Source organism: Salvelinus alpinus, chromosome 22 (genome assembly GCF_045679555.1).
Source record: "Salvelinus alpinus chromosome 22, SLU_Salpinus.1, whole genome shotgun sequence".
NCBI classification, from domain to species: Eukaryota; Metazoa; Chordata; class Actinopteri; order Salmoniformes; family Salmonidae; genus Salvelinus; species Salvelinus alpinus.
Genome location: NC_092107.1, coordinates 21,129,556 through 21,151,057, shown reverse-complemented (window position 1 = coordinate 21,151,057; position 21,502 = coordinate 21,129,556). Strand labels below are relative to the sequence as shown.

Genomic DNA, 21,502 nt, shown 5'->3' with positions numbered 1-21,502 from the left:
TCCTCATTGGTTATACCCACGTGGGTGATTGAAAGACGGACTGTGTTGCCGGTCGGTGTAGTAATACTATGATAGTTTAAATGCCAATCACCATATAAGTTAAACGATGAAAAAGCCTGGAAGGAGGAGAGATGCCTAGAAACAATTCGGTTGACCGTGTTATGTGTGGATTAATTGTCGGAGTAGAGGACCTTGTGCATTTCAGGGAAAATAACAACTCAATGTTTATATCCCAGGACAAATTAGCTAGCAACAGCAAGCTAGCTAAAGAGGACAAATTAGCTAGCTAGTGCAAGCTAACTAGCTAAATTGCCATAAATGTTTAATGCTTTTCGACCTGTTCCCAAATTAATGTAATTGGTTCAGAGTTTGTTTTGATATTTTAACCTGCGTCTCGTGATCGCATTTGTTGTAGGGGGACAAAATAAATGTATGCACGATGGTGCACGCACGCAGCCGGTTTGGGTTCCGTGTAAGTCGTTCTGGATAAGAGCATCTGCTAAATGACTCAAATGTAAATGTTGATATGCCCCGACTCTGAAGGCTTCCTTGATGTAAATACAGTCTCATCCTCGGTATACACTCAGAAAGGCGTATCGCTGCTGTGCTTAGTAGGCCCAGTTGTTTAGATACTATCTATAAGGCTGTACGCTTACCAATTAAATATGTAACCAGTGTGGCGGCTGTTACGACGAGGGAGAGAGATAATATTACGGCAGGCCATGTGAGGTGCTACGTGTTAATTTCATTGGATATAGAATCGTCCAGGCAACTTTCAAAAGCCACCGAGGAGCAATTTCGTCGCTATCACAACTCATTCATCAAGCCGTGATTGCTGTGTCACGTTTTATCTCTGCCGGTGGGGGTGGGCTAGGCGTTGCAGTCTTGGGCAGCTGCAGTGCGGAGCGGCATCAGGAGGATTCCTCCTACACCTGTGGGTCTACCCCTCCTGCAGACTGTTCCAGTACAGTTCCGACGTCACCATCCCCGTGGCCTATGTGCCTCCGAGAGCTGACGCAATACAGAAAACATCCTTCTCCTCTGAATTTTTTTAATGTATTTTGCACCTCCACAGACCACTGACGTTACGTTGTAATCACTCTTTTTGTTACCGATTTTTGTTTTATCCATCCTTTGAATGTTCGTGAAAGAAATTCCTGCGATAGCTCTATTTCTGAACTCCTGATTGCTCTGGGAAGATAATAGAGACTCGGCTCTCAGTTGATTTGTTTTAAAGTCATTTTTGATTGGCTGGCTCAGGCCTCTTTAGGAGAGAGCGTGTAAATAGTACTTAAACCTTGGAATCTTTAATAGGGAAACTGCCACGTCCATTTTCGATATTACAACAACAAAGAAGTTACTGCAAACAACGAACACTGTTTCTTATTCCCTCAGACATCGTGGTCCTGTAGTTAAGAGAGAACCTGGGTAAATACAATGGGGGAATTTCACTTGACATGTGGACTGACGATTTTCGAAAAATAGGCACAGTGGGCTTTTGGTTTCTCTCCCTCTAAAAACAGAAATAAATCAGTCTAAATAACAAACTGGCTTTATTTACAAATTAGTAACAATGTCTCACCCCATGTTCAAGAATGGCGTTTTCCCCTTTATTCAGATTACAACCGCTCACTTTCGGTAATTTGAAAAATAAATAATCTCCAAAATATCGTAATTTTTTTATTTAATCCACCAGAAAATACAGAACAAATAATACAACAAATATTGTGGTTAAATACACTTCATCAATTGGAACCTTTATCAAGTGGAAGGGGGAAAGAGTAAGGAACTTGTCTGTCAGCCCTGCATTAAAGACCAACATTGGTTAAAGAAAATTGTGATTAATAAAAAATATATACCATTCATGGTTTATGAATTGACACGCAATTTTCAGTTTATTTTAACCTACTGCAGCCCTAAAACCTATGGGTTTAACCGTCTGAATTAAGGATTATATTGAAGATCGAAGCCGCCTCTTAATGAGTTCTAAGAGCCGATCTGTTATCCAGCGATTATTATTATAATTATATGAAAGCCCCTTAGATATTCTGTGTTTTTATTTACAGTAGTGATGGACAGCTGGAGGCATTTTGTTTTTCTCAAGCATAGCAGGCTGTGAATTCTGCAAACAACGTTTCCAGGATGGGCTATTAGCAGGACAATAGACTCTTCAACCTTTACAAATGGATAGTCTAATAGCTCAGCTACTGTAGGTGTGAGAGAAAAAAATCCCCCTCAACTTGCAATGTATTAAGTACTCTAAAGTTGTACATTTCTAACTCTAAACCTCAAGCAACCGAAAGCATATACTGTACAGTATTTATGTTTTTGTTAATAAAATAATGATAAAAATACTCTTTCAAAATGCAGAAGTTTATTTCAACTATCAGCAGGACAATAGGGAATAAATATCACTGAATGACAGAGGATGGGGACTGGTCTTGATAAATCAATCAGATTTTTATTTGAAAATGTTAGGATTATTTTAGTAGTTTAGGCCTACTCCCAACCGGTCCCATTCTACAGCGCCATATTTTCCTAACTGAAACCCTTAATTTAATCTCTTTAGCCTTGATTGTAAAATTAATCAGTTGATGCATTGGTCCAGAGCCAGGTGGTGTTGGCGGAGAGTCACTCGTCATTGGTGGAGAGTCAGGCGGAGAATGACGCGTTGAAGAGGGTAAGGAACAAGATGGAGTCACAATCCATGCCAGGCACACCTGTGAGCTCTGGAACTCCACCTCCTGTTTGTGGACTCTGCAAACAACGTGTCCTTGATAGGCTGGAAGCCACCCACCCTTGATGGGCTATCAGCAGGACAATAAACTCTTGCCGAGTTTAGGGACTTTAAATGTACAGTATTAAAAGATGTTTATGAGGCATGTCCCATATCTTTTGCATAGCCCACCAAATACATTGTTTTCTAACCACATCTGGATGGATCCATATTACTATGGGAATAAATATCACTGTTAGTAGTTGATGTTACTCTTCAATAACACAGACCGCCAAAGCAAATCAGGCGGAGAAAAATAGGTTTATTCAAAGGGGACAAATCGTAGATGTTATGCTGAGAGGTAGATGTTCATTCTCCCCTGTCCTCAGTGATTCTCTCCACAGAACAAAGGGGCAGGAGGTAATTTATAACCCCCATCCCAAGCCTGTAGTTGATAAACTGCAATTCCTTGCAGTAAAATTGGGCCAATGGCCAGATTACAAGTATCCTGTTTCAGGCTCAATGTATAGACAAATTCCTCCCATGTCTCTGACCCATTGATCATTAATTCCCTATTACAGAAAAAACACTATTTCCATTGATCGTTAATTCCTTCTTGACCTTTAGTCTTCTGCGTTGTGTATTATCTTAAAATATTCTTACATCACTGAATGACAGAGCATGGGGATTGGTCTTTATAAATCAATCAGATTTTTATGTGGAAATCAAAGGATTATTTTGCTTTTCACTCGCAGTTACTTAGTAGCTTAGGCCTACTCCTGACCGGTCACATTGTACAGCGCCATATTTTCCTAACTGAAACCCTTAATTAAATCGATTTAGCCGTGATTGTAAAATTAATCAGCTGATGCATTGGTCCAGAGCTAGGTGGTATTGGCGGAGAGTCACTCATCATTGATGGAGAGTCAGGTGGCATTGGCGGAGATATATACCAGTTTCATTTAAGGACCAAAAAATTGACAGCTGTGCCATATAGATTGCAAAATAGTTGGGAAGAGATTTTCGATGTACCGATTCCATGGCACTTGGTTTATGAATTGACACGCAAAACGATCCCGGATTCAAAACTCTGAATTTTATTTAAATTATTATACCAAATTGTATATATATGGGGGATACAACCTTCCCAGTTCTGCAGATTTTTTTAAAGCTAGAAGCCGCCTCTTAATGAGTTCTGAACTGTGAACCAACGATTATTATCATTATTAACCCTGCATTAAATTTGTATAAAAGCCCCTTATATGCTGTTTTTATTTAGGGTAGTGATGGACAACTGGAGGCATTTTGAAAACATGTTTTCAAACACTTGTTTTTCACAAGGGCTATTCGCAGGACAATAGATACAATGTGGTCCCAAAAACACCTCTCTGACAAAGGGTCCAGCATATCTCTTGATGATGTCATTGAATGTCTCGCCAGCTTTGATCGATGCCTGGGCCTGGGCCTGCAGCAATCAAAGTTCTTTGTTTGTCAGACGAATCATTGGGTCGAAACTACAGAACAGTACAAAACAAGAAAGCACACATGGTTAATGTTCTGGGATAATTTTTTTATATATACAAAATGTCTTACAGAGCCTTTCCATAAGTTCTCTCAAGTTTCTTCAGTTGTCTTCTGACTGTGATGAGAGCGATGTTGATGTTGTGCCGCGATGCCAGCAGATTGCCTTTGCCGATCGCTCATCATCTTCAATCATCAGTGAGTCAATGGCTTGAATAGTCTCGCTGGAAATGGAATACAATGTAAAAATGTGCAGCATACAGTAAAGACCAGCAGTCGATTTATTTAAGCATTATTTTCACCATTATTAGGCCTACTTTACAGTATTGTAGCCTACTGTACCTGTTCATTTTCCTGGACATTCGCGTTCGGTGTAGCACAGGCGAATAGCACTGTCCGTGACCATAATCCCCAAGTCTAACAGTATTTTACTGACATGTTTAATTATTCAAGGATCCTTTCACTTCTCTGTGCTGGAGTTCTTTTAAGAATACAAAAGAGGCCATCCACCCTTGATGGGCTAGCAGCAGGACAATAGACTCTTACAGAGTCCACCAAATGTATTGTTTTCTGGATGGATCCATAACAAATTACTATGGGGATAAATATCACTGAATGACAGAAATATTGGAATAAAGTAGCCTAATGAAAGGCAACAAATTGTTGCTTACTGAAACACCCAAAGTCATCCAATTGTTATAATAGGATTTGGAGCAATAGCCTACCCGCGTGTGGTCAACTATTTCAGCACCGTTTCACGCTGCTCTGAGACAAGCATGGGGACTGGTCTTGATAAATCAATTAGATTTTTTATTGTCACTAAATCTCCATTTGGGTATTGGTTAGCCTACAATTAGGGTGTGGAAATGTTAGGATTATTTTGCTCTTCACTCGCAGTCACTTAGTAACCTACTCCCGACCGGTCATGTTGTACAGCGCCATATTTTCCTAACGGAAACCCTGAGGGTTTAATTTGTCCTTTTTCTTGGAATAGAAACACCATACTATTAATCAAATTAATTAAGCTACATTTCTTAAAATCAATCCCATATACTATGTTCTTACAAAAAAAGGTTTTAAATTCTCTAGTACAGCCAATATTAAAAAGAGTCAAATGTTTCTCAAAGATGCCCTCTGGTGGTCAAACTAGCACTAACTAGCATTAATGGCAACAATGGCTGACACTTAAATAACGTGCCATAGAATTCTGCGGCAGCCTGCAAGCTGTGCTTCAGTACGACGCAACTTTTGAAGGAAGAACCACTGTACTGTCCCCACGAGTGACAGAACACTGAGCTATAATCATTGCGTAACTAGAGAACATTACCAACCTGCATTTTGGAGCTGCCTTTTTTTTAACATTGTTTGCAAACTGATATGTGACACATGCCAAAATAACATGCAAAACAGGTAAGCCCCCCCCCCCTAAAAAAAATATGTTTTATTATCATTTTAAATTTTTTGCAAAAAATGTGGTGCTCAAAACAGGCTCTGCCCCACCTGTCCTGAATGACGGGTCGCCACTGAGTGTTGCGGCTCTTGACACACTAACCGGTGCGCTTGGCACCTACTACCATACCCCATTCAAAGGCTCTTAAAAATTGTGTCTTGCGCATTCACCCTCTGAATGGCACACATACACAATCCATGTCTCAATTGTCTCAAGGCTTAAAAATCCTTCTTTAACCTGTCTCCTCCCCTTCATCTACACTGATTGAAGTGGATTTAGCAAGTGACATCAATAAGGGATCACAGCTTTCACCTGCATTCATCTGGTCAGTCTATGTCATGGAAAGAGCATGTGTTCTGTTTTGTATACTCAGTGTATATTTGAGCTGCCAGTTCGCTATAGGCTCAGGACCACATAATTGTATTTGCTGGATGATGGGAGGTATTTTGAGGGGGTTGTGACAGCTCCTTCAACTAGACCCAGGTTCAAATAGTGTTTGTTTTCTTTCAAGTACTCTGTACGTTTGATTGAGCCTGCCTGCAGTGCCGGATGGGTGGTGTTTGCACTTTTGGGACTATGCCATTGGTTCCATTGTGCCACGGAAACTCAATCAAGTGCGGTGAATACTATTCGAACTCAGGTATGACTTGATACACCTTCAAGATCGCAAATTTTCTCACTGTCGTGTGCAGTCGATTGTTTAAGTTTCTAGGCTCAGCTCGGGGTGATGTTCCCCCCTGGTACAGATATATGACCAGCTTTCTCTCCCCCAATCCTAATCTTAACCATTTTTGGAGAAAATGCACCTGGCATGGGTAGAGTAAGGTTCTATTTGTGTGGTGGGTGGTGGGGGGTCATGGAACACTGGCAATACTCAGCTGAAGTTATCTGCACCCAACCAGACTCCTGGCAATGGAAAAAAGGGGAGCCTGTTTTTAGAGATACAGGAATGCTGCATTTCTTCATAGCTTGAAATTCAATATTTCATAGAATTGTCTGTGGTATATTACAAAAGGTAGTTCGAATTATCCTGTGATTTCAATAAATGCTTTGGACATTGGTGTATGTCAGTAGATTGGTAAGCGTTCACAAACAGTGGTGAATTATGCAACATTAGGAGTTAGACGCATCAACACCACAAATACCCTGTCAAGCACATCCGTGGTGAGAGAGAGATAAAACTTGGACAACTGTGACTGACCCAAAATTAAGAAAAGCTTTGACAAATGTACAGACTCGGTGAGCATGGCCTTGCTATCGAGAGAGGCAACAGCAATACTATTTAACCCAACCAAATCATGAGAAAACACAAATATAATTAATTGACACATTGGAAAGAATCAACAAAAACGGCACAAACTGGAATGTTATTTGGCCTTACACAGAGAAATACACTGTGACTGACCACAAATTAGTTTTGACTATGCACAGACTCAGTGAGCATGGCAATGCTATTGTAGGCAGACCTGGCACTCAATTTTATTTATTTGAACTAGACAAGTCAGTGTCAGTTAAGAACAATGACGGCCTACCAGGGAACAGTGGGTTAACGGCCTTGTTCAGGGGCAGAATTACAGATTTCGACCTTGTCAGCTCAGGGATTCGATCCAGCAAACTTCCGGTTACTGGCCCAGCGCTCACACCACTAGGCTACCTGCCGGCTACCTGTTTTCCCTCAAGAGAAGACTGGCTATGTGCCCACTGCACATTAATGAGCGCAGACCGAGCTGCACTTCCTAACCTCCTGCCAAACCTCCATATATATTAGGTGAAACACCACTGTGTGCCACCACAACAGCAAGATTTGTGACCTGTTGCCACAAGAAAAGGGCAAGCAGTGGAGCACAAACACCATTGTAAATACAACCTATATTTGATCTATTTATTTTCCCTTTCGTACTTCAACTATTTGCACATTGTTACAACACTTTACAGAGCCAATAGTATATATTATTTTAAAACTTTTGTGAGTGTAATGCTTACTGTTAGTTTCTGATTGTTTATTTCCCTTGGAGTGATAGAGAGAGAGAGATCCCCCCCCCCACATTATTGATTAATTTCAGGGTTTTACTACCGTGATTGATGGGCCAGCTCTTAATTAAAATGTTCTGCAGTTTTCTTTAATAATTTTTTTAATTTAACTTTTATTTATACAGGGTGGGTCACCATTGAGACCAGGGTTTCATTTACAAGGGAGTGCTACGAACATGAACGTATGCAATACAATTTAATACAACATCATGTAAAATAACAATAACAATACAATAAGATATATCCGAACAAACACAACTCTCACATATCACCTCCCTTGAACTCAATCTAAACTGTCCAATGGAGACCAACGAGTCCAACTTCAAGGTGGCCTGAAGGCTATTCCATGAGCTGGGGGCATAAAAACTAAAAGCTCAGTGGGGACCCACGGGACCTCCAGAACCATCCAATCCAGAGAGTGGGTCTGAAAATAGCTGGATCTCCAATCAATACATGAGCTGAGGTAGTTAACCGGGTCACCAACCCGAGAATGTTCTTCCCCACTTCTACAGTCTCCTAATAATGTTGGCTATTGGGGAGATAAATATAGAATTACTTTGCCTCTCTTTCACACTCATCAATCAACAAGGGAGAGCTAGCCGAGAAATGATGGGCCGCATTTAATTAAGCGGAGAGGCCCACTCCTCTCTGTTGCCGGGGGTGTTGAGACCTATTAATTGAATCCAGAATGTTTGTTTATTCGTTTCCAAGCTCTCTCTCTTGAACCCCCGCCGTGTAATATAAAACTGGCCCGTGAAATGCTACTCCTTAATAAGCCCTAGTTTGGGAGGAGAAAGGGGAAAGCGTCCGTCTGGCTGCAATGGTAGAGCGCTTCCACGACCAGGCTGCTGCGAGCAATGACATAATTTGCATTTATATTGTGCCTTCCCGCGTGGCACCGCGTAACCACCAGCAGAGGTGTCAACTCGAGGGCAGGAAGGTAACATGCGTGGCCTGTTTAATAAGTTAATGAATGGAGAGGATTTGCATTTATAGAGGGTGTCACTGTGCTCTGACTCAGGGCCCGAAAGGCCCCTTCTTTCTTTCTGTCTGTACTCTTCTTCTTTAACATGCAGTCCAGGAGCTCACCTGCTTGCATACGTTCAAAGCTTCCGCCGCTCTCTCCCTCCATCTAGTACTGATGAGTTTGTCGACTAAAAGGAACAATTATAATGTGCTCTGATTCAGTGACCTCAGATATGATGCAGAGAAGGCTAGGAAAACGCCTCATTCTATTATCCCTATTCTCTGATCAGTATGGCACGAAGTGGCGCGTGCACTGAAAACTTCAGCGAGATGGAATGGGGGAGAGGCCATATAAGATTAATCAAGTGTAAAGGAAACCGGTTCGATCGTACCACAGGTAGAGTAACTGTTGTTGCCATGGTGACAGGATGGTCGGTGGCAGTGTGATGTGTCGTCCTCTTTGAGGTCTCTGGTGTTCCACTTTATGTCATAATGGAGGAACGCCACTTCGTACTGGGAAACGAATTCATCTCCCGGTCACCAGTCAACACAAAAGCCATCCCAATAGGAGTATGACAGAGCTATTTCACTGTTTGCCTTGTGTTCCATCTATATTTCTCTATATCAGACAGTGGGCTTTTTCTCTCTCGACTTAAGTATAAAGCTCACTACAAACCGGGGTTTGATTCCAGGCTGTGTCGTAGCCGGCAGCGACCGGGAGACCCATGAGGCGGCGCACAATTGGCCCAGCGTCGTCCGGGTTAGGGGAGGGTTTGGCCAGCTGGGATGTCATTGTCCCATCGCGCTCTAGTGGGCTGTGCGCATGCACGCTGACTTCGCATTGGTGCGACTGGCTTCCAGGTTAAGCAAGCAGTGTGTCGAGAAGCAGTGTGGCTTGGCGGGGTCGTGTTTAGGAGGACGCATGGCTCTCCACCTTCGCCTCTCCCGAGTCCGTACGGGAGTTGTAGCGATGGGACAACCAATTGGATATCACAAAATTGGGTAGAAAAAGGGGTAAGAAAATATCCCAATTTGTGCCATCCGTAAGAAACCTACATACAGACCATATATTGTGTTCCATACAGGTTATAGAAAAGAGCAGAAGCTCTGAACTCTCCATTCAGAACCCAGTCCTACCTACTTACAGGTTATGGAAAATGTGCTCTTTTAGCATTTCTCCAGTAGGTTTCCTCAAGGAGAAAGTCCCCCACTTCTATGTCAAAGATAATAAAACAAAAACACTTTACTAAATACTACAGTAATGTCTGCAAAAACACTACAGTAAATACTACAGTGTACTACAGTCTGTAAAAACACGACAGTAATTACTTTTGTATTGTGGCAGACCAGGGGGTTTGATCAAAACGTTTACACTGATCAGACACGGACACAAGTGTGATAGCTCAGTGTGATAGCTCAGTTTATTAAAACAAAGAAAAATAAAAGAATAGGTCTCTTCCAGGTTACCGTCTTCTGGGTTCCGGGGTATTGCTGTCTCCTTTGGGGGATTTTATTTCTTTTTTTACTGACCGTGAGGAGGACTATACGGAAGGAACCTCTCTCCATGAGAAAAACCCCTGTGTGCTACCCTTCTGGCAACTTTATGGGATTCGTACGGTTGGTGAGCAATCAGCCCTTTGATTACTCACCAGTCCCAATTAGTCCTGGCCGGATGGCCCGTCGAGACCTGGCACGTCCAGCAGAGGGAGCCATCGCCGCGTGATGTAGACTCCGTCTGTCACCAGGCCTCGACGAATTTCCCCCTGGTGGCTAGTCTGTAGTACGCCACAGTATATACTACTCTTTTTTTTACTACAGTATTTATACTATAGTAAATGGTAAATACTACAGTATTCAGTCTGTAAAAACACCACAGTGAATTGTCATGACTTTACTTTCATTAATCTAATAACTGTTATTTATTTAATCAACTAACTCTATTACATCAATAAACAGTCATCTTATTAATCATTACCTCTTATCATATCATCATTCTGAACAGTCGTAACCTCATGCATCTGCAAAAAACCCAGCCTTACTCATGATTCAGTACTACACAAATTGGTTTACATATTTATTTACTAGCTAACTAAATAATAACACAGAATAAACATATACCCTTTACATGAGACAAAGGTCCCTAGTGGACTGACACAATATGACGGCTTGTTACAACAGAGATGGAGAGCGAGAGAGAGAAGAATACACTTATCGTCCATATATATCAGTACTATTCTCACAGTAATCATATAGTTTGCACACGAACCGCCGCCCGTTTGGAATAAGAAATCATTAATGTATTTACGTGTGAGGGCCTTTGTTCGCCGTTTATCTCTGTCAGAACCAACCCTCCTTAGGAAGTTTGTTGGCATTTCAGCTGCAAGCTGTATGGCTCTGATTGTCCGAAAAGGGTCTCCCCTTTCCCGTCTTCTAATGTTATTCACTCTGGAAGATAGCTAGCCAGCCGTGTCAACGATTACCATTGGTGATGAGCGTAGTAGGATAGTCTCACTTAGATTCGCTTTTCTAGATATTTGAGTCAAGACAGCTAATCAGCTGTCTCAGTGATTGGCTGAGAGGGGAGTTTGTTTTCCCCCTCGTGTTGGTATTCAGGATTCTGACCACAATGGACATGAGCTGCAGCTCGCCGTCTCTCTGCTCTAAAGGAAGGTGAGTTCATTTCTTCACCTCGTGTTGATGTTCAAAGTTCCAACCATATCAAACGTGTAGCTCCCGCCTCACGTTTCCTGGTCTCTGAGATGCAGCATTTAAACCACTTTAGACGTGGGCTGCAACTCCCCATCTTTCCTGGTCTAAAATGTTAACTCTCAGCCAGTCCTTTTAAGCACTCTGGTCGAAAAGGACGTTTACATCAGGCTGACACGCTCTTCTGTCCTCACTCGAGGCGTGGCTACTTACCGTGCAAAGGATAGGGTTGCAAATTATCTATTATCTCCTAAAATCTCATTCCTATCTTCACAAAATACTTTCATAATTTTTCATATTATATGAACGTATTGGATGGAAACTTGACAGATAAAGGGGATATACTTTCCAAGTTACAGTATTTTGTCCATACAATTTTTTATGACGTCACAAAATGAAAACCAATATGATGTTAGTTTTCTACAGCTCCCCACTGACCATTCCCCACATTCTTATGTTATAATTATTGTTCCAGTATTCACATTTGACCGTGTTAAAGTTTCGGCGGGAAACAGTCTGTTAACAAAGGACATTCCTTTCGCCAATACTGGACGGGAAAAGAGAATCCTCTTCTACTTAAATTTATGACAGGGTGTGAGGTGTCAAAACCCCCACACCAGTTCCCTCCTCCCCTCTTCTGTGGGTGAGAGAAGGTCTGGTTATTGTCCACCATTGCCAAGCTGATCTGACCCATTGTGACCCTCACAGGACAGCATTCAAGATTTGATACATGCTTTATTAAAGCATTCTTCAAAAGAAGTAGCCACATTTAGTCTTTTAGCTAAGGTGGCTGGCGTAGAATGTGGACCCCTTTTTATGCTGCCCAAAGATTGGTTGATAAATCTCTCTTAACCCCCAAATTTAAATCATTGAGCTGCTTGCTCTACATTATGAAAAAATGAATCGTAAATTAGGAACAAACTTTATGAAAGAGCGAGTTAGTCAACGACAGGGTTTTAAAACAGTCGGTGGGGGTGCCAGACAGAGACAGGACAGTAGCAGGTGCCTGAGTGCTTTTGTTCCCATGTCACGTACGGTGGTGAAGTTAATTGTTGCCTAGATATATTCTTATTGGCTCCTCTTTAAAACAAATGACCTCTGGTGAGATAGTGTCCACTGTCTAGACATACAATATGCTAATATCAACTTGACCTCAAAAAAGGGGAAGTTGTCAAGGTTGAGATGATGTTATGCTACACAAGGTTATGCTAAACTATGCTATGCTATGTTTATTGTTGCGAATTCGGGGGGGCAACTCCAACCGGGACTCAAACTCGGGTCCAGTGACAGTCAAGCCAACACCTTAACCGTTACGCTAAGAGATCTGTGGTCGCTAGGTGTTGGGTTAAGGTTGCCACATTATCATGGTATTCTACATGTGCTCTGCTACATCTGTGTCCCTTCGCAGGAGAACCCTTACGTGATGCTGCGACCGAACCACCAGGAGATGGAAGGGAACGAGCGCTATGAGGGCTTCTGTGTGGACATGCTGAAGGAGCTGGCGGACATCTTGAAGTTCAAGTACTGTATCAATCTGGTGGGGGACGGGGTGTACGGGGTATCGGGGACCAACGGTACCTGGACGGGCATGGTGGGAGAGCTCATCTCAAGGGTAAGGGCAACAGCTTACAGGATTTTTTTGACCATATGACTTGACCAGGAAAAACTCTGGGCCCTACCATCGCCACCCATCTACCTACCATTTACCCCCTTCTACCACTTCACAGCATAATGCCCCTCGAACTATAGACTAATTCATCCATCCTTTAATCAAATGTTATTCATGAATTTACAGCCATTACTGCCAAATCACCCCTAACAAACCAATAGCATCCTACAAACATCCAGTGTCTGTGTGACCCTCTCAAGCACAGGTTGTACTGCACAGGTTGTACTGATTTGACACAGTGGTTGTGATACAACTAATACTGTATGTTCATGATACAATGGCGAGTTTGTCATCACAGAAATGTATCCACAACCATTGTGCGCCGACGCCACAATGCTTGTGTAATTATTTTTGACAGAAAAGCTCTCTGTTGTATTGCAACCGTTATGCCATATACATGGCATCAGTTGTATAACTTTAGTGTGTATGGGGCCTATATGTGGATATTATGTGTGCAGGCATAGTGTGTCTCCGTGGACTCCAGGGTCAAATGATTTCATCTGATATGTGATAGGCTGAGTGTTTCGTAGTAAAACATGTCCCCAGTGTTGGGATCTGGAAAAGTAGTGCCCAAAGCTATTGATTGATGTTTTCACATTGAGAGCATCCTACAGTAAGGGGATGTAACCATGCAGAGATGTGAGGATGATGATGAGGAGGAGAAAAGATAAAATATGGAGGAGGAGGAAGAGAACAAGGATGTACAGGAGGAGCAAGGCTGGTAATTAGTCCAGATAATGCCTGATACAGATGACACAGAGTCTTGGGTCTGCATCCCAAACGGCACCCAATTCCCTTTATAGTGCACTACTTTTGACCAGGGTGCCATTTGGGACGCAACCATGGCTGTGTTCTGTTCACCCTTCTAACTCGGATACAGCTCATCTGTCCTAATGAATCTCAATTAGCCCCAGTCACCCTTGAGCAAACACTCACAACACAGGCATGTCTTTAAAAGGGCCCAGCTAACCAGTCTGCCAAACCATCTGATTTTTTTTTTTTTGTGAATGAAAGGTCTATATTGCTGGTCTTAGAGTGTGGTCGCACTGACCAGTGTTTTTTGTAGATGTTCACCCAGACCGGGGATAGAGTAGAAGGGTTGAGGAGGTGGTGAGGAGCTACTGGAAGGCAAAGCCATTAAGGAAATGAAAGGATTGCCTACTCATATTATTGTCTCCATTTGTCCCCCCGCAAGTTGGTTCTGATTTGGGGACCTTGAGGAGGTCTCAACTCGGTCTAATCGCGCCTCACACGATAGTGCTACAGACTGCTACAGAGTACCAGGGAACGTCGGAGAGGGGGGAAGGTCGAGGGGAGACAGCGCAGGAAGGTGTGGGATCACGGAGTCCCTGCCTCTGAGCTACACTCTCTGGAAAGACCCCCAGACTGGAAAGGAGAGAGTTAGTGGATGACTGGGTTATAGTTGGGGGGGGTTAGAAGAGGAGGAGGAGGAGAAGAAGGAAGAGAGATTGTACTGTAGCTAGCCTATAGCGGCTGACTGAATTAACACAGAAAAGTTGAGCGAACGCTGAGAGAAGAGAATGTATGGACAAGCTTTCCACAGGCTTCATTTGCAAGCTGGGGACGGGGGCTTTACTTTAAGTAGCCATAGAGACGGAGACCGGGAAGATGAAATGCCACGTACAGTGGGGAACCTCTAACTCAATGCATTATTCAGCAGCCGTGGGGACGGCTTTGATTTTCTTTTCCTATCTCGCTTTTTTTCCAGGGCACCATCTTATGATTGAGCGAAAGTGGAAACAAGTGTGGTGGCATGGGGAAAGAATACAACGATGCATTATTTAAAAGCTGACTTTATACCGTGTGTTTTCTCTCTCTCCCTCTCCACACACTTTCAATAGCTGTTAGACTCCAGTAATCGGTATGAATATTCAATAGGTGCATTAATATGTTCATTTTTCAAAGAAAGAGTGACTTCTTTCTTTTGTGGAGTTTTTTTTGCCTCGATACTTTTTGTTGTTGCTTTCGGGCTGGCTGGGGGTTGGCTAAATGCCTGGTTTTGCGCGTTCATTCAGAGTTGTTGTCAGTGAAAACACTGTAAAACAACCACTAAAAAGCCGTCCAGAACTTTTTCGCCATTGTGTTAGCACCTGGAGCTCTGTTTTTGCTGTTCAAGTTATTCTGGACAGGATTGGTCAACTCTTCCAGGGACCTGTACTCAAACAGAGTGAAGCTTGTGTGAAAAGCCTCTCTCTCTCACTCTCTCACTCTCTCTCTCACTCTCTGTGTTCTCAACTGCTGTTCTCAGATCAAGTCCCTCATAGGTCCAGCTACAATGAAAGGTGTATGATACCCACCTGACAGGGTACATTACAACATAAGACCCAGGGCTAGCCTTGATACTAAACCTTCTGCTTATCTCTCTACAAGCTGTCTCTCGCTACAACTATAGTACTGTCTATATACTGTATCTCAAAGTTATCCTTCTTGATTGGTCCAACGTTGTTTGCTTGGCAATTTTATTTTGTGTGCCAACGTGCACTGTGCCAATGATGGCATGGCCCTAACTGATGATGGGTGTGCTATCAGAGGAAAAATATTTCCACTGATTCTTTTGAACACGGCCTTCTAGCCAAGTTAACAGGGGGATACTCACTTGGACCGACAATCAGAAAAGGGGCTGATGGTTAAAAAAAACGATGGGGTCATGAATGCTGACGGTCGGATCCAGCACTGTAAGCAGTCAGGCTCTCCTCTCATTTAGAGTTGAGCTCTGACAATCCTCTTATTTTCCAACTGCAAAGGACAAAGAGCAGCGAAGGGTTGCGCTGGGTCCTGGGGAGATGAACATCTCTTGCAGATGCACTTTGCAGTGTCGGATGATTACTGGGATCGAGCAGCCACCTTCACAGCCCTACCATGCCGAGTAGCACTGGCTGGCTGGCTGGCTGGCTCAGCCTAGCTGGCTAACTGGCTGCTGTGTCAAGTGATTTGTCGTAACAATCTGCCCTTCGCCTGCTTGAAAAAAACATTGCACTGTTCTAAGTTGGCACCCTATTCCCTATATAGTGCCCTGGATCCTGCTCAGAAGTAGTGCACTACATAGTGAATAGGGTTTCATTTGGAATGTAGCCCCCCCCCCCTCTGTTCTACACTCTGTTCTCCCTGGTGCCCTGCATGAGTCAGGTTTCAGACACAAAGCCAATGATGCTACACACTGCTGGCAGACTAGGCGTCACGGACAACAATGGCAGCACAGTAGGAGTGGAATTACACCAGTAGCCTACTTACTATTTCACTTATTTTCCATGCATTTTCCACCACCACAACCCAACCTTTGTTACTGTAGATGTACCTAACTGTGTGTGTGTGTGTGTGTGTGTGTGTGTGTGTGTGTGTGTGTGTGTGTGTGTGTGTGTGTGTGTGTGTGTGTGTGTGTGTGTGTGTGTGTGTGTGTGTGTGTGTGTGTGTGTGTGTGTGTGTGTGTGTGTGTGTGTGTCTATTCCAGAAAGCGGACCTTGCCGTAGCGGGGCTCACCATCACCGCAGAGAGGGAGAAGGTTATCGATTTCTCCAAGCCTTTTATGACTCTGGGAATCAGCATCATGTACCGTGTGCACTTGGTAAGACTAACCTCTGACCTCTCCGACCCCTACAAACAACCTGGCTGACCCCTGAACTCTACAAACAGCTAGCGACCAATCATCAGCCTCTGTCTGGGAGCCCGTTCAGCCCCTCCCACTACATCCCTCTCCTCTCTCTACCTCTGCCAGAGTAACAGATGGTGTGCTCTGCTCCGTGATATGCGGGTGTGAATCGACCTGATAAATGGACTTCTTTCATTCCCATTCCCACTTCTTCTCTGTTTGTGACTGGGATCTAATTCGCACCAATAATAGCCCTGACCCCTGCGTATAGAACAAGACCCAGGCAACAGTTGTGGAAATTCAATACGATTGTCTCTGTGTTTTAACACCAGCCAACCATTAATCAAAGGCCTTCCCCCAAACCTAAGGTGACACACTGGTCTCTCCGCTGGCCACCGGCCGGATGGAGCCGCTTTGAACCAAGCGGCGGCGTGTAAAAACATTAATGTGGCGTCCCAGTAGAGCGTTTACTCACAGCCACCCCTGTCCTCCCTGTCCCCCCGTCTGCGTACCTCCTCTTTCCTTGGTGCTAATAGGTGCAGCTGCCAGGAGAAAGGCTCCATTGGACCAACAGTTGGTCGAATGAATCGATAGCAGCAGGTGCAGTGTTAAGTGGGCTGCCATATCACCTCTGCGGCAGGCTGCTGCTGCTACTGCTGACGCGTTGGAACGTGCTCATTGGCGTGTTCCTGCGAGCTGACGCGGCGTGGAGGAGGAAAGGAGAAGCCCACACACATTGCAGCTCAATATTGACACACACACTCCCACTGTCCTAACCAGGCGGGCACAGACAAGACAGACAGGGAGGGGGAAGGATAGAGGGATGGGATGAAGAGCATTCGTAAGGTAACTGGCAGAGAGAGATGTGAAGCCTCGGCCGCTTAAGGTCAGGAGTGAAGGGCGGAAGAGACTAACTACAAAGAGTGAGCCGCACTGATTTCTCTCTCGCTCTCAGTCTATCTGTCTGTCTGTCTGTCTGGAGTCTTTACACAGCACCTGTCCCTGGTGTCTCCTCCTCTCTTCATCTCTCTACCCAGGACTCACTCCCTCCCAGCCCCCCTTGGCAATCTCTTAGGTCTCACACAGAGCTACAAGGCTCCAGCGCCACCATTCAATAATAGAATTTCTGTGACTGCACTTGTTTAGGTTTAATCCACTAGCTATTGATTTCTGATGCTGTGATTTCTACAAGGGCCCCGCTACTTATTTCAGACTTAAATTGAAATTCTCAGCCTGATCAATAACAATGGAAAATGGGGCAAAATAGAAACGCCTGTTGAGGTTTAATTACCTGCTGCATGGCTGTAGAATTGGCCTAATACCAGGGCCGGATTACCGAATGGGCATGCAGGGCATGTGCCCCTGGAGGTAGATGTCCTGGGGCCCCAAATGCGTTAGTCTGGCCCTGCCTACCACTGTTTAATCTCTTTCTGTCCACAGTGAACCCCTGTGTCTTCTTAATCTCTTTTTGCTTATCTTGATTAACTGGTTTCATAAAGTGTTTTGGGATGGTCCTCTTTTGATTACCCTAAGTCCTTCGTCTCTCCCATGTTGGAGTATACTCCGAGACTGACCACTCCACCAATCTGTACACTTGTTTCATCAAACACCCTTTCTCATAATCCCCTACTTCTATGTTCTGAGGACGTCTTTCCACCAATCCCTCCTTCCTAGTAGTAGTAGTAGTAGTAGTAAAGACGGAGAGAAACAGAGAGATCAAAAGAGAGAAATGGAGAGAGAGAGAAAAAGAGTATTGAGGGTGCGTATGGAGATAAGAAACCTAATTAGACCCACAAGTTAATTAGAGGGTTGGTATAGAGGGGAGTGGTGTCACATTCACAAGCTGCCCTGTGGGAGTGTGGCACTGGGATCCTGATTGTGTGTGTCTGTCCCCCTCCAATCTCGCCCCAACCTCCATCTTCCCCGCCTGCCCTCTCCCTCTCAGCTGCCCCAGACATCCCGCGAGAGAGAGCACTGAGGGAATCTGGGACGGCAGGCCAATCAGCAGCCCCCTCCCTCTCGCCACATAAACAGAACACCTCCACCTCCGTAGTCACAGAGACCATAATAACAGCGATGTGAGTGGCGGACCACAAATTGGCATGCATCTCTCAAGGGGGCTGGCGTTTGAAACTAAACGGGTTACTCTCCTTCACGCCGTGTGTTTCTGTAGTGCAGTCACACCTCCCTCCCAGGTTGAATGCGTGGGGAATGACAATAAGGGGAGGGAGGAAGATATGTTGGTGAAATCCTTGAACGTGACCTCACTCACGAAAGGCAAAGACGGTACAGTATGAAGATAGGAAGAAACTGCAATACAAATTTTCTCCAATAGAAATCCCCGATCACACTTGTAGGCGATGTCATGTCGACATTGTCATGTGGACATTGGCTAGCTAAGCTCATGCGCAGAAACACGTCTATCGGGTCTATCGGTCGTCTCGTTTCGAACTGCACTTCCGCAGGTCGTCAAATCAAAGGCACTCCTTTTGATATGAAGTTGTTTTTGACAAAAATGAAAACGTGTCAGTTTGTCACTTTCACGAGGTTGGAGTAACAACAAGTTCAACTACTTAAGGCATTGGCTCGAATCCAGGTTGTGCCTTTAGATTTTGAGAAATGTAACAACTAAGGATGAAGTTTTCACTTCTCTCATTGACTTCTCAAACCCCAGCCCGGTCTGCTTGGTCTGCTTCGTAAGCGTTCCCGGAAGTCTCGCGACGTTGCGCCTCTGGGTTTAGAAACGACGTGCTAAAGGTCTTATACCCCGCCACTTAACACAAAGTGGAGCCCACGGGGAGAGGGGTTTGTATAACGCTTCATTTCGGATTGTTTGGATTTGCTTGTAAAACCAACACGGGCAATGAGGCAGTTGTCACAACCGGCGCCTCCCCCGGTTCTCCATTTGATGGGATGATGATGATAACTACACTCTATAAAGCTCATGTCCAATAAAGACCTTCCTATCCAGTCAGAGTGCCATGCATGCATGGATACAGTCATAAGTACAGTCAGAGACCTGTTGTACAGTTTAGAGCCTGTAGTCAAGTGGTAACAGTCCTGAGGGAAAAAAATAGCGCCATTACATATTATAATCCGCTTAATAAATCATAGGCGCATACTTGCATATAACAAGGAATAAACCATTATACCTGAAGGCTTCAAGTAAAGTTTTACCAAAAAAAGACCTGTGTTGCCTTCACCAGTCGTGATGCCCACCTTCACTACAGATCAGTGCAGATGACTGGCACCTCAGAGGGCTTCCTGACAGCCTGAGGGGGCTATCTCCTGTTTGAGAAGAAACAAATGTACCATCACACCTTGCCATCCCTACCTACCTCCCTCCCTCCCTCCCTCCATCACCCAGTACACACACACACACAGAATAACAACCTAACCCTTTAACTGGCACACCAAGAAAAAAATATCAGGATAAGTATTGTTCTGCAAAATATGTGTATTTAGCCTCAATATAGGCCATAAATTGCTAATTTTTGTTTGCATGACATGAACCTCGATAAATAATGCATCGCAAACATTAGAGTAAATTAAATTTGTATTGGAATTTGCATAGACTTTTTACATCATAAAAAGATGATACATTAATTGACTTTATATCTGCTTCATTTACTTTTGATGGAAGATAGGCCTAGTTAAATGAGGGACTGATATCAAATATGCATAAAATATGATACATTTGTGTCCAAAAATGAATATTCAACTGTATGTAAATTCACACATTTACAGTTTATATGCTTAGAATACCAGTAAAATGACATGCACTGAATGATATTGTGAAACATATTTAAGATAACAGGCAGACAGTAAATAATGATATGGGTATGAAAGGATTTCTGTATTTGTACAGACGAAGTCTCATAATATTTCTCTATTGTCCATTATTACTAGTTTAGACTTTATAGCATTCCTTTAATGGGCAACTCAACCGCCCGATAGAGCATAAAATTGGATAACAACAATATCTTAGTATCATTCTTAAATGGTGTTTTAGAGGTCGGCAACATTTTACAACCTTGTAATTTCCCAATGCGCACATAATTAGTACAAAAAATGTGTAGAAATGACGTTCGGTTTTGCTCACATTCACTTCCTGGTTTTCAGCCATATTTGAATGGGTGTTTTAGTCCGATAATGAAAATCACGTGATCCTTTAACTAAAAGAATATGCCAAACAAAATGAATATGTTTCATTTCATTTGGAATTGGTTGTCAACACTAGCTCAACTGCCCGGTTGAGCTGCTTGTTAAGGGGTATTAACACTGCTGTGCTGAGATGTCTGGAGGGCCACAGAGAATGAGCTACTGTTAAATACAGGACAAGAGGAGAAAATGCTCAGTGGCTTTACACAAGCAAATAGAATGGTTGGCCGAGCCACACTTGATAGAAATGCCAAGAGAATAGAAACACACTACTATATCACTTTCAAGGTGTAACATAGTCCCTTTGACTATGGACTTTCATTTTTGATTCTCCTAGGCAAACTGTTTGCCTTACTTCAGGTGTGGCTATGTTTTTGTTCTATGTACTAACCTTACTTCTTGAAAGTTGAGCTCACTTCCTCGTGTTACTGAAATATCACACAGCCCAACGTCCTCTCCACCTCACTTTCTCTTCCTCTCTCCCTCTTCCTCTTCCTCTCATGATCTCCCTCTCTCCCTCTCCCTCTCCCTCTCTCCCCCTCCATCCATCCCTCTCTATTTCTCCCTCTCCCCCTCCATCCATCCCTCTCTATTTCTCCCTCTCTCTGATCTTTTCACGACACCATCTGCTGGTGTTGTGCTGTTTCCTCAACAGCTCTGCTCTTTCTTAATGGT

The 21,502-nt window shown here is 43.6% G+C and overlaps 1 protein-coding gene across 1 annotated transcript in view; it reads left to right on the top strand.

Moving 5' to 3' along the window:
- The window catches only part of LOC139549249 (glutamate receptor ionotropic, kainate 4-like), a 408,231-nt gene that overhangs the window by 371,305 nt on the left and 15,424 nt on the right, over window positions 1–21,502 (top strand). Inside the window, exons 13-14 of the mRNA XM_071359499.1 lie at window positions 12,799–13,002; window positions 16,529–16,642. Coding sequence (XP_071215600.1) covers window positions 12,799–13,002; window positions 16,529–16,642 — 318 coding nt within the window. The remainder of the gene's footprint in view (window positions 1–12,798; window positions 13,003–16,528; window positions 16,643–21,502) is intronic.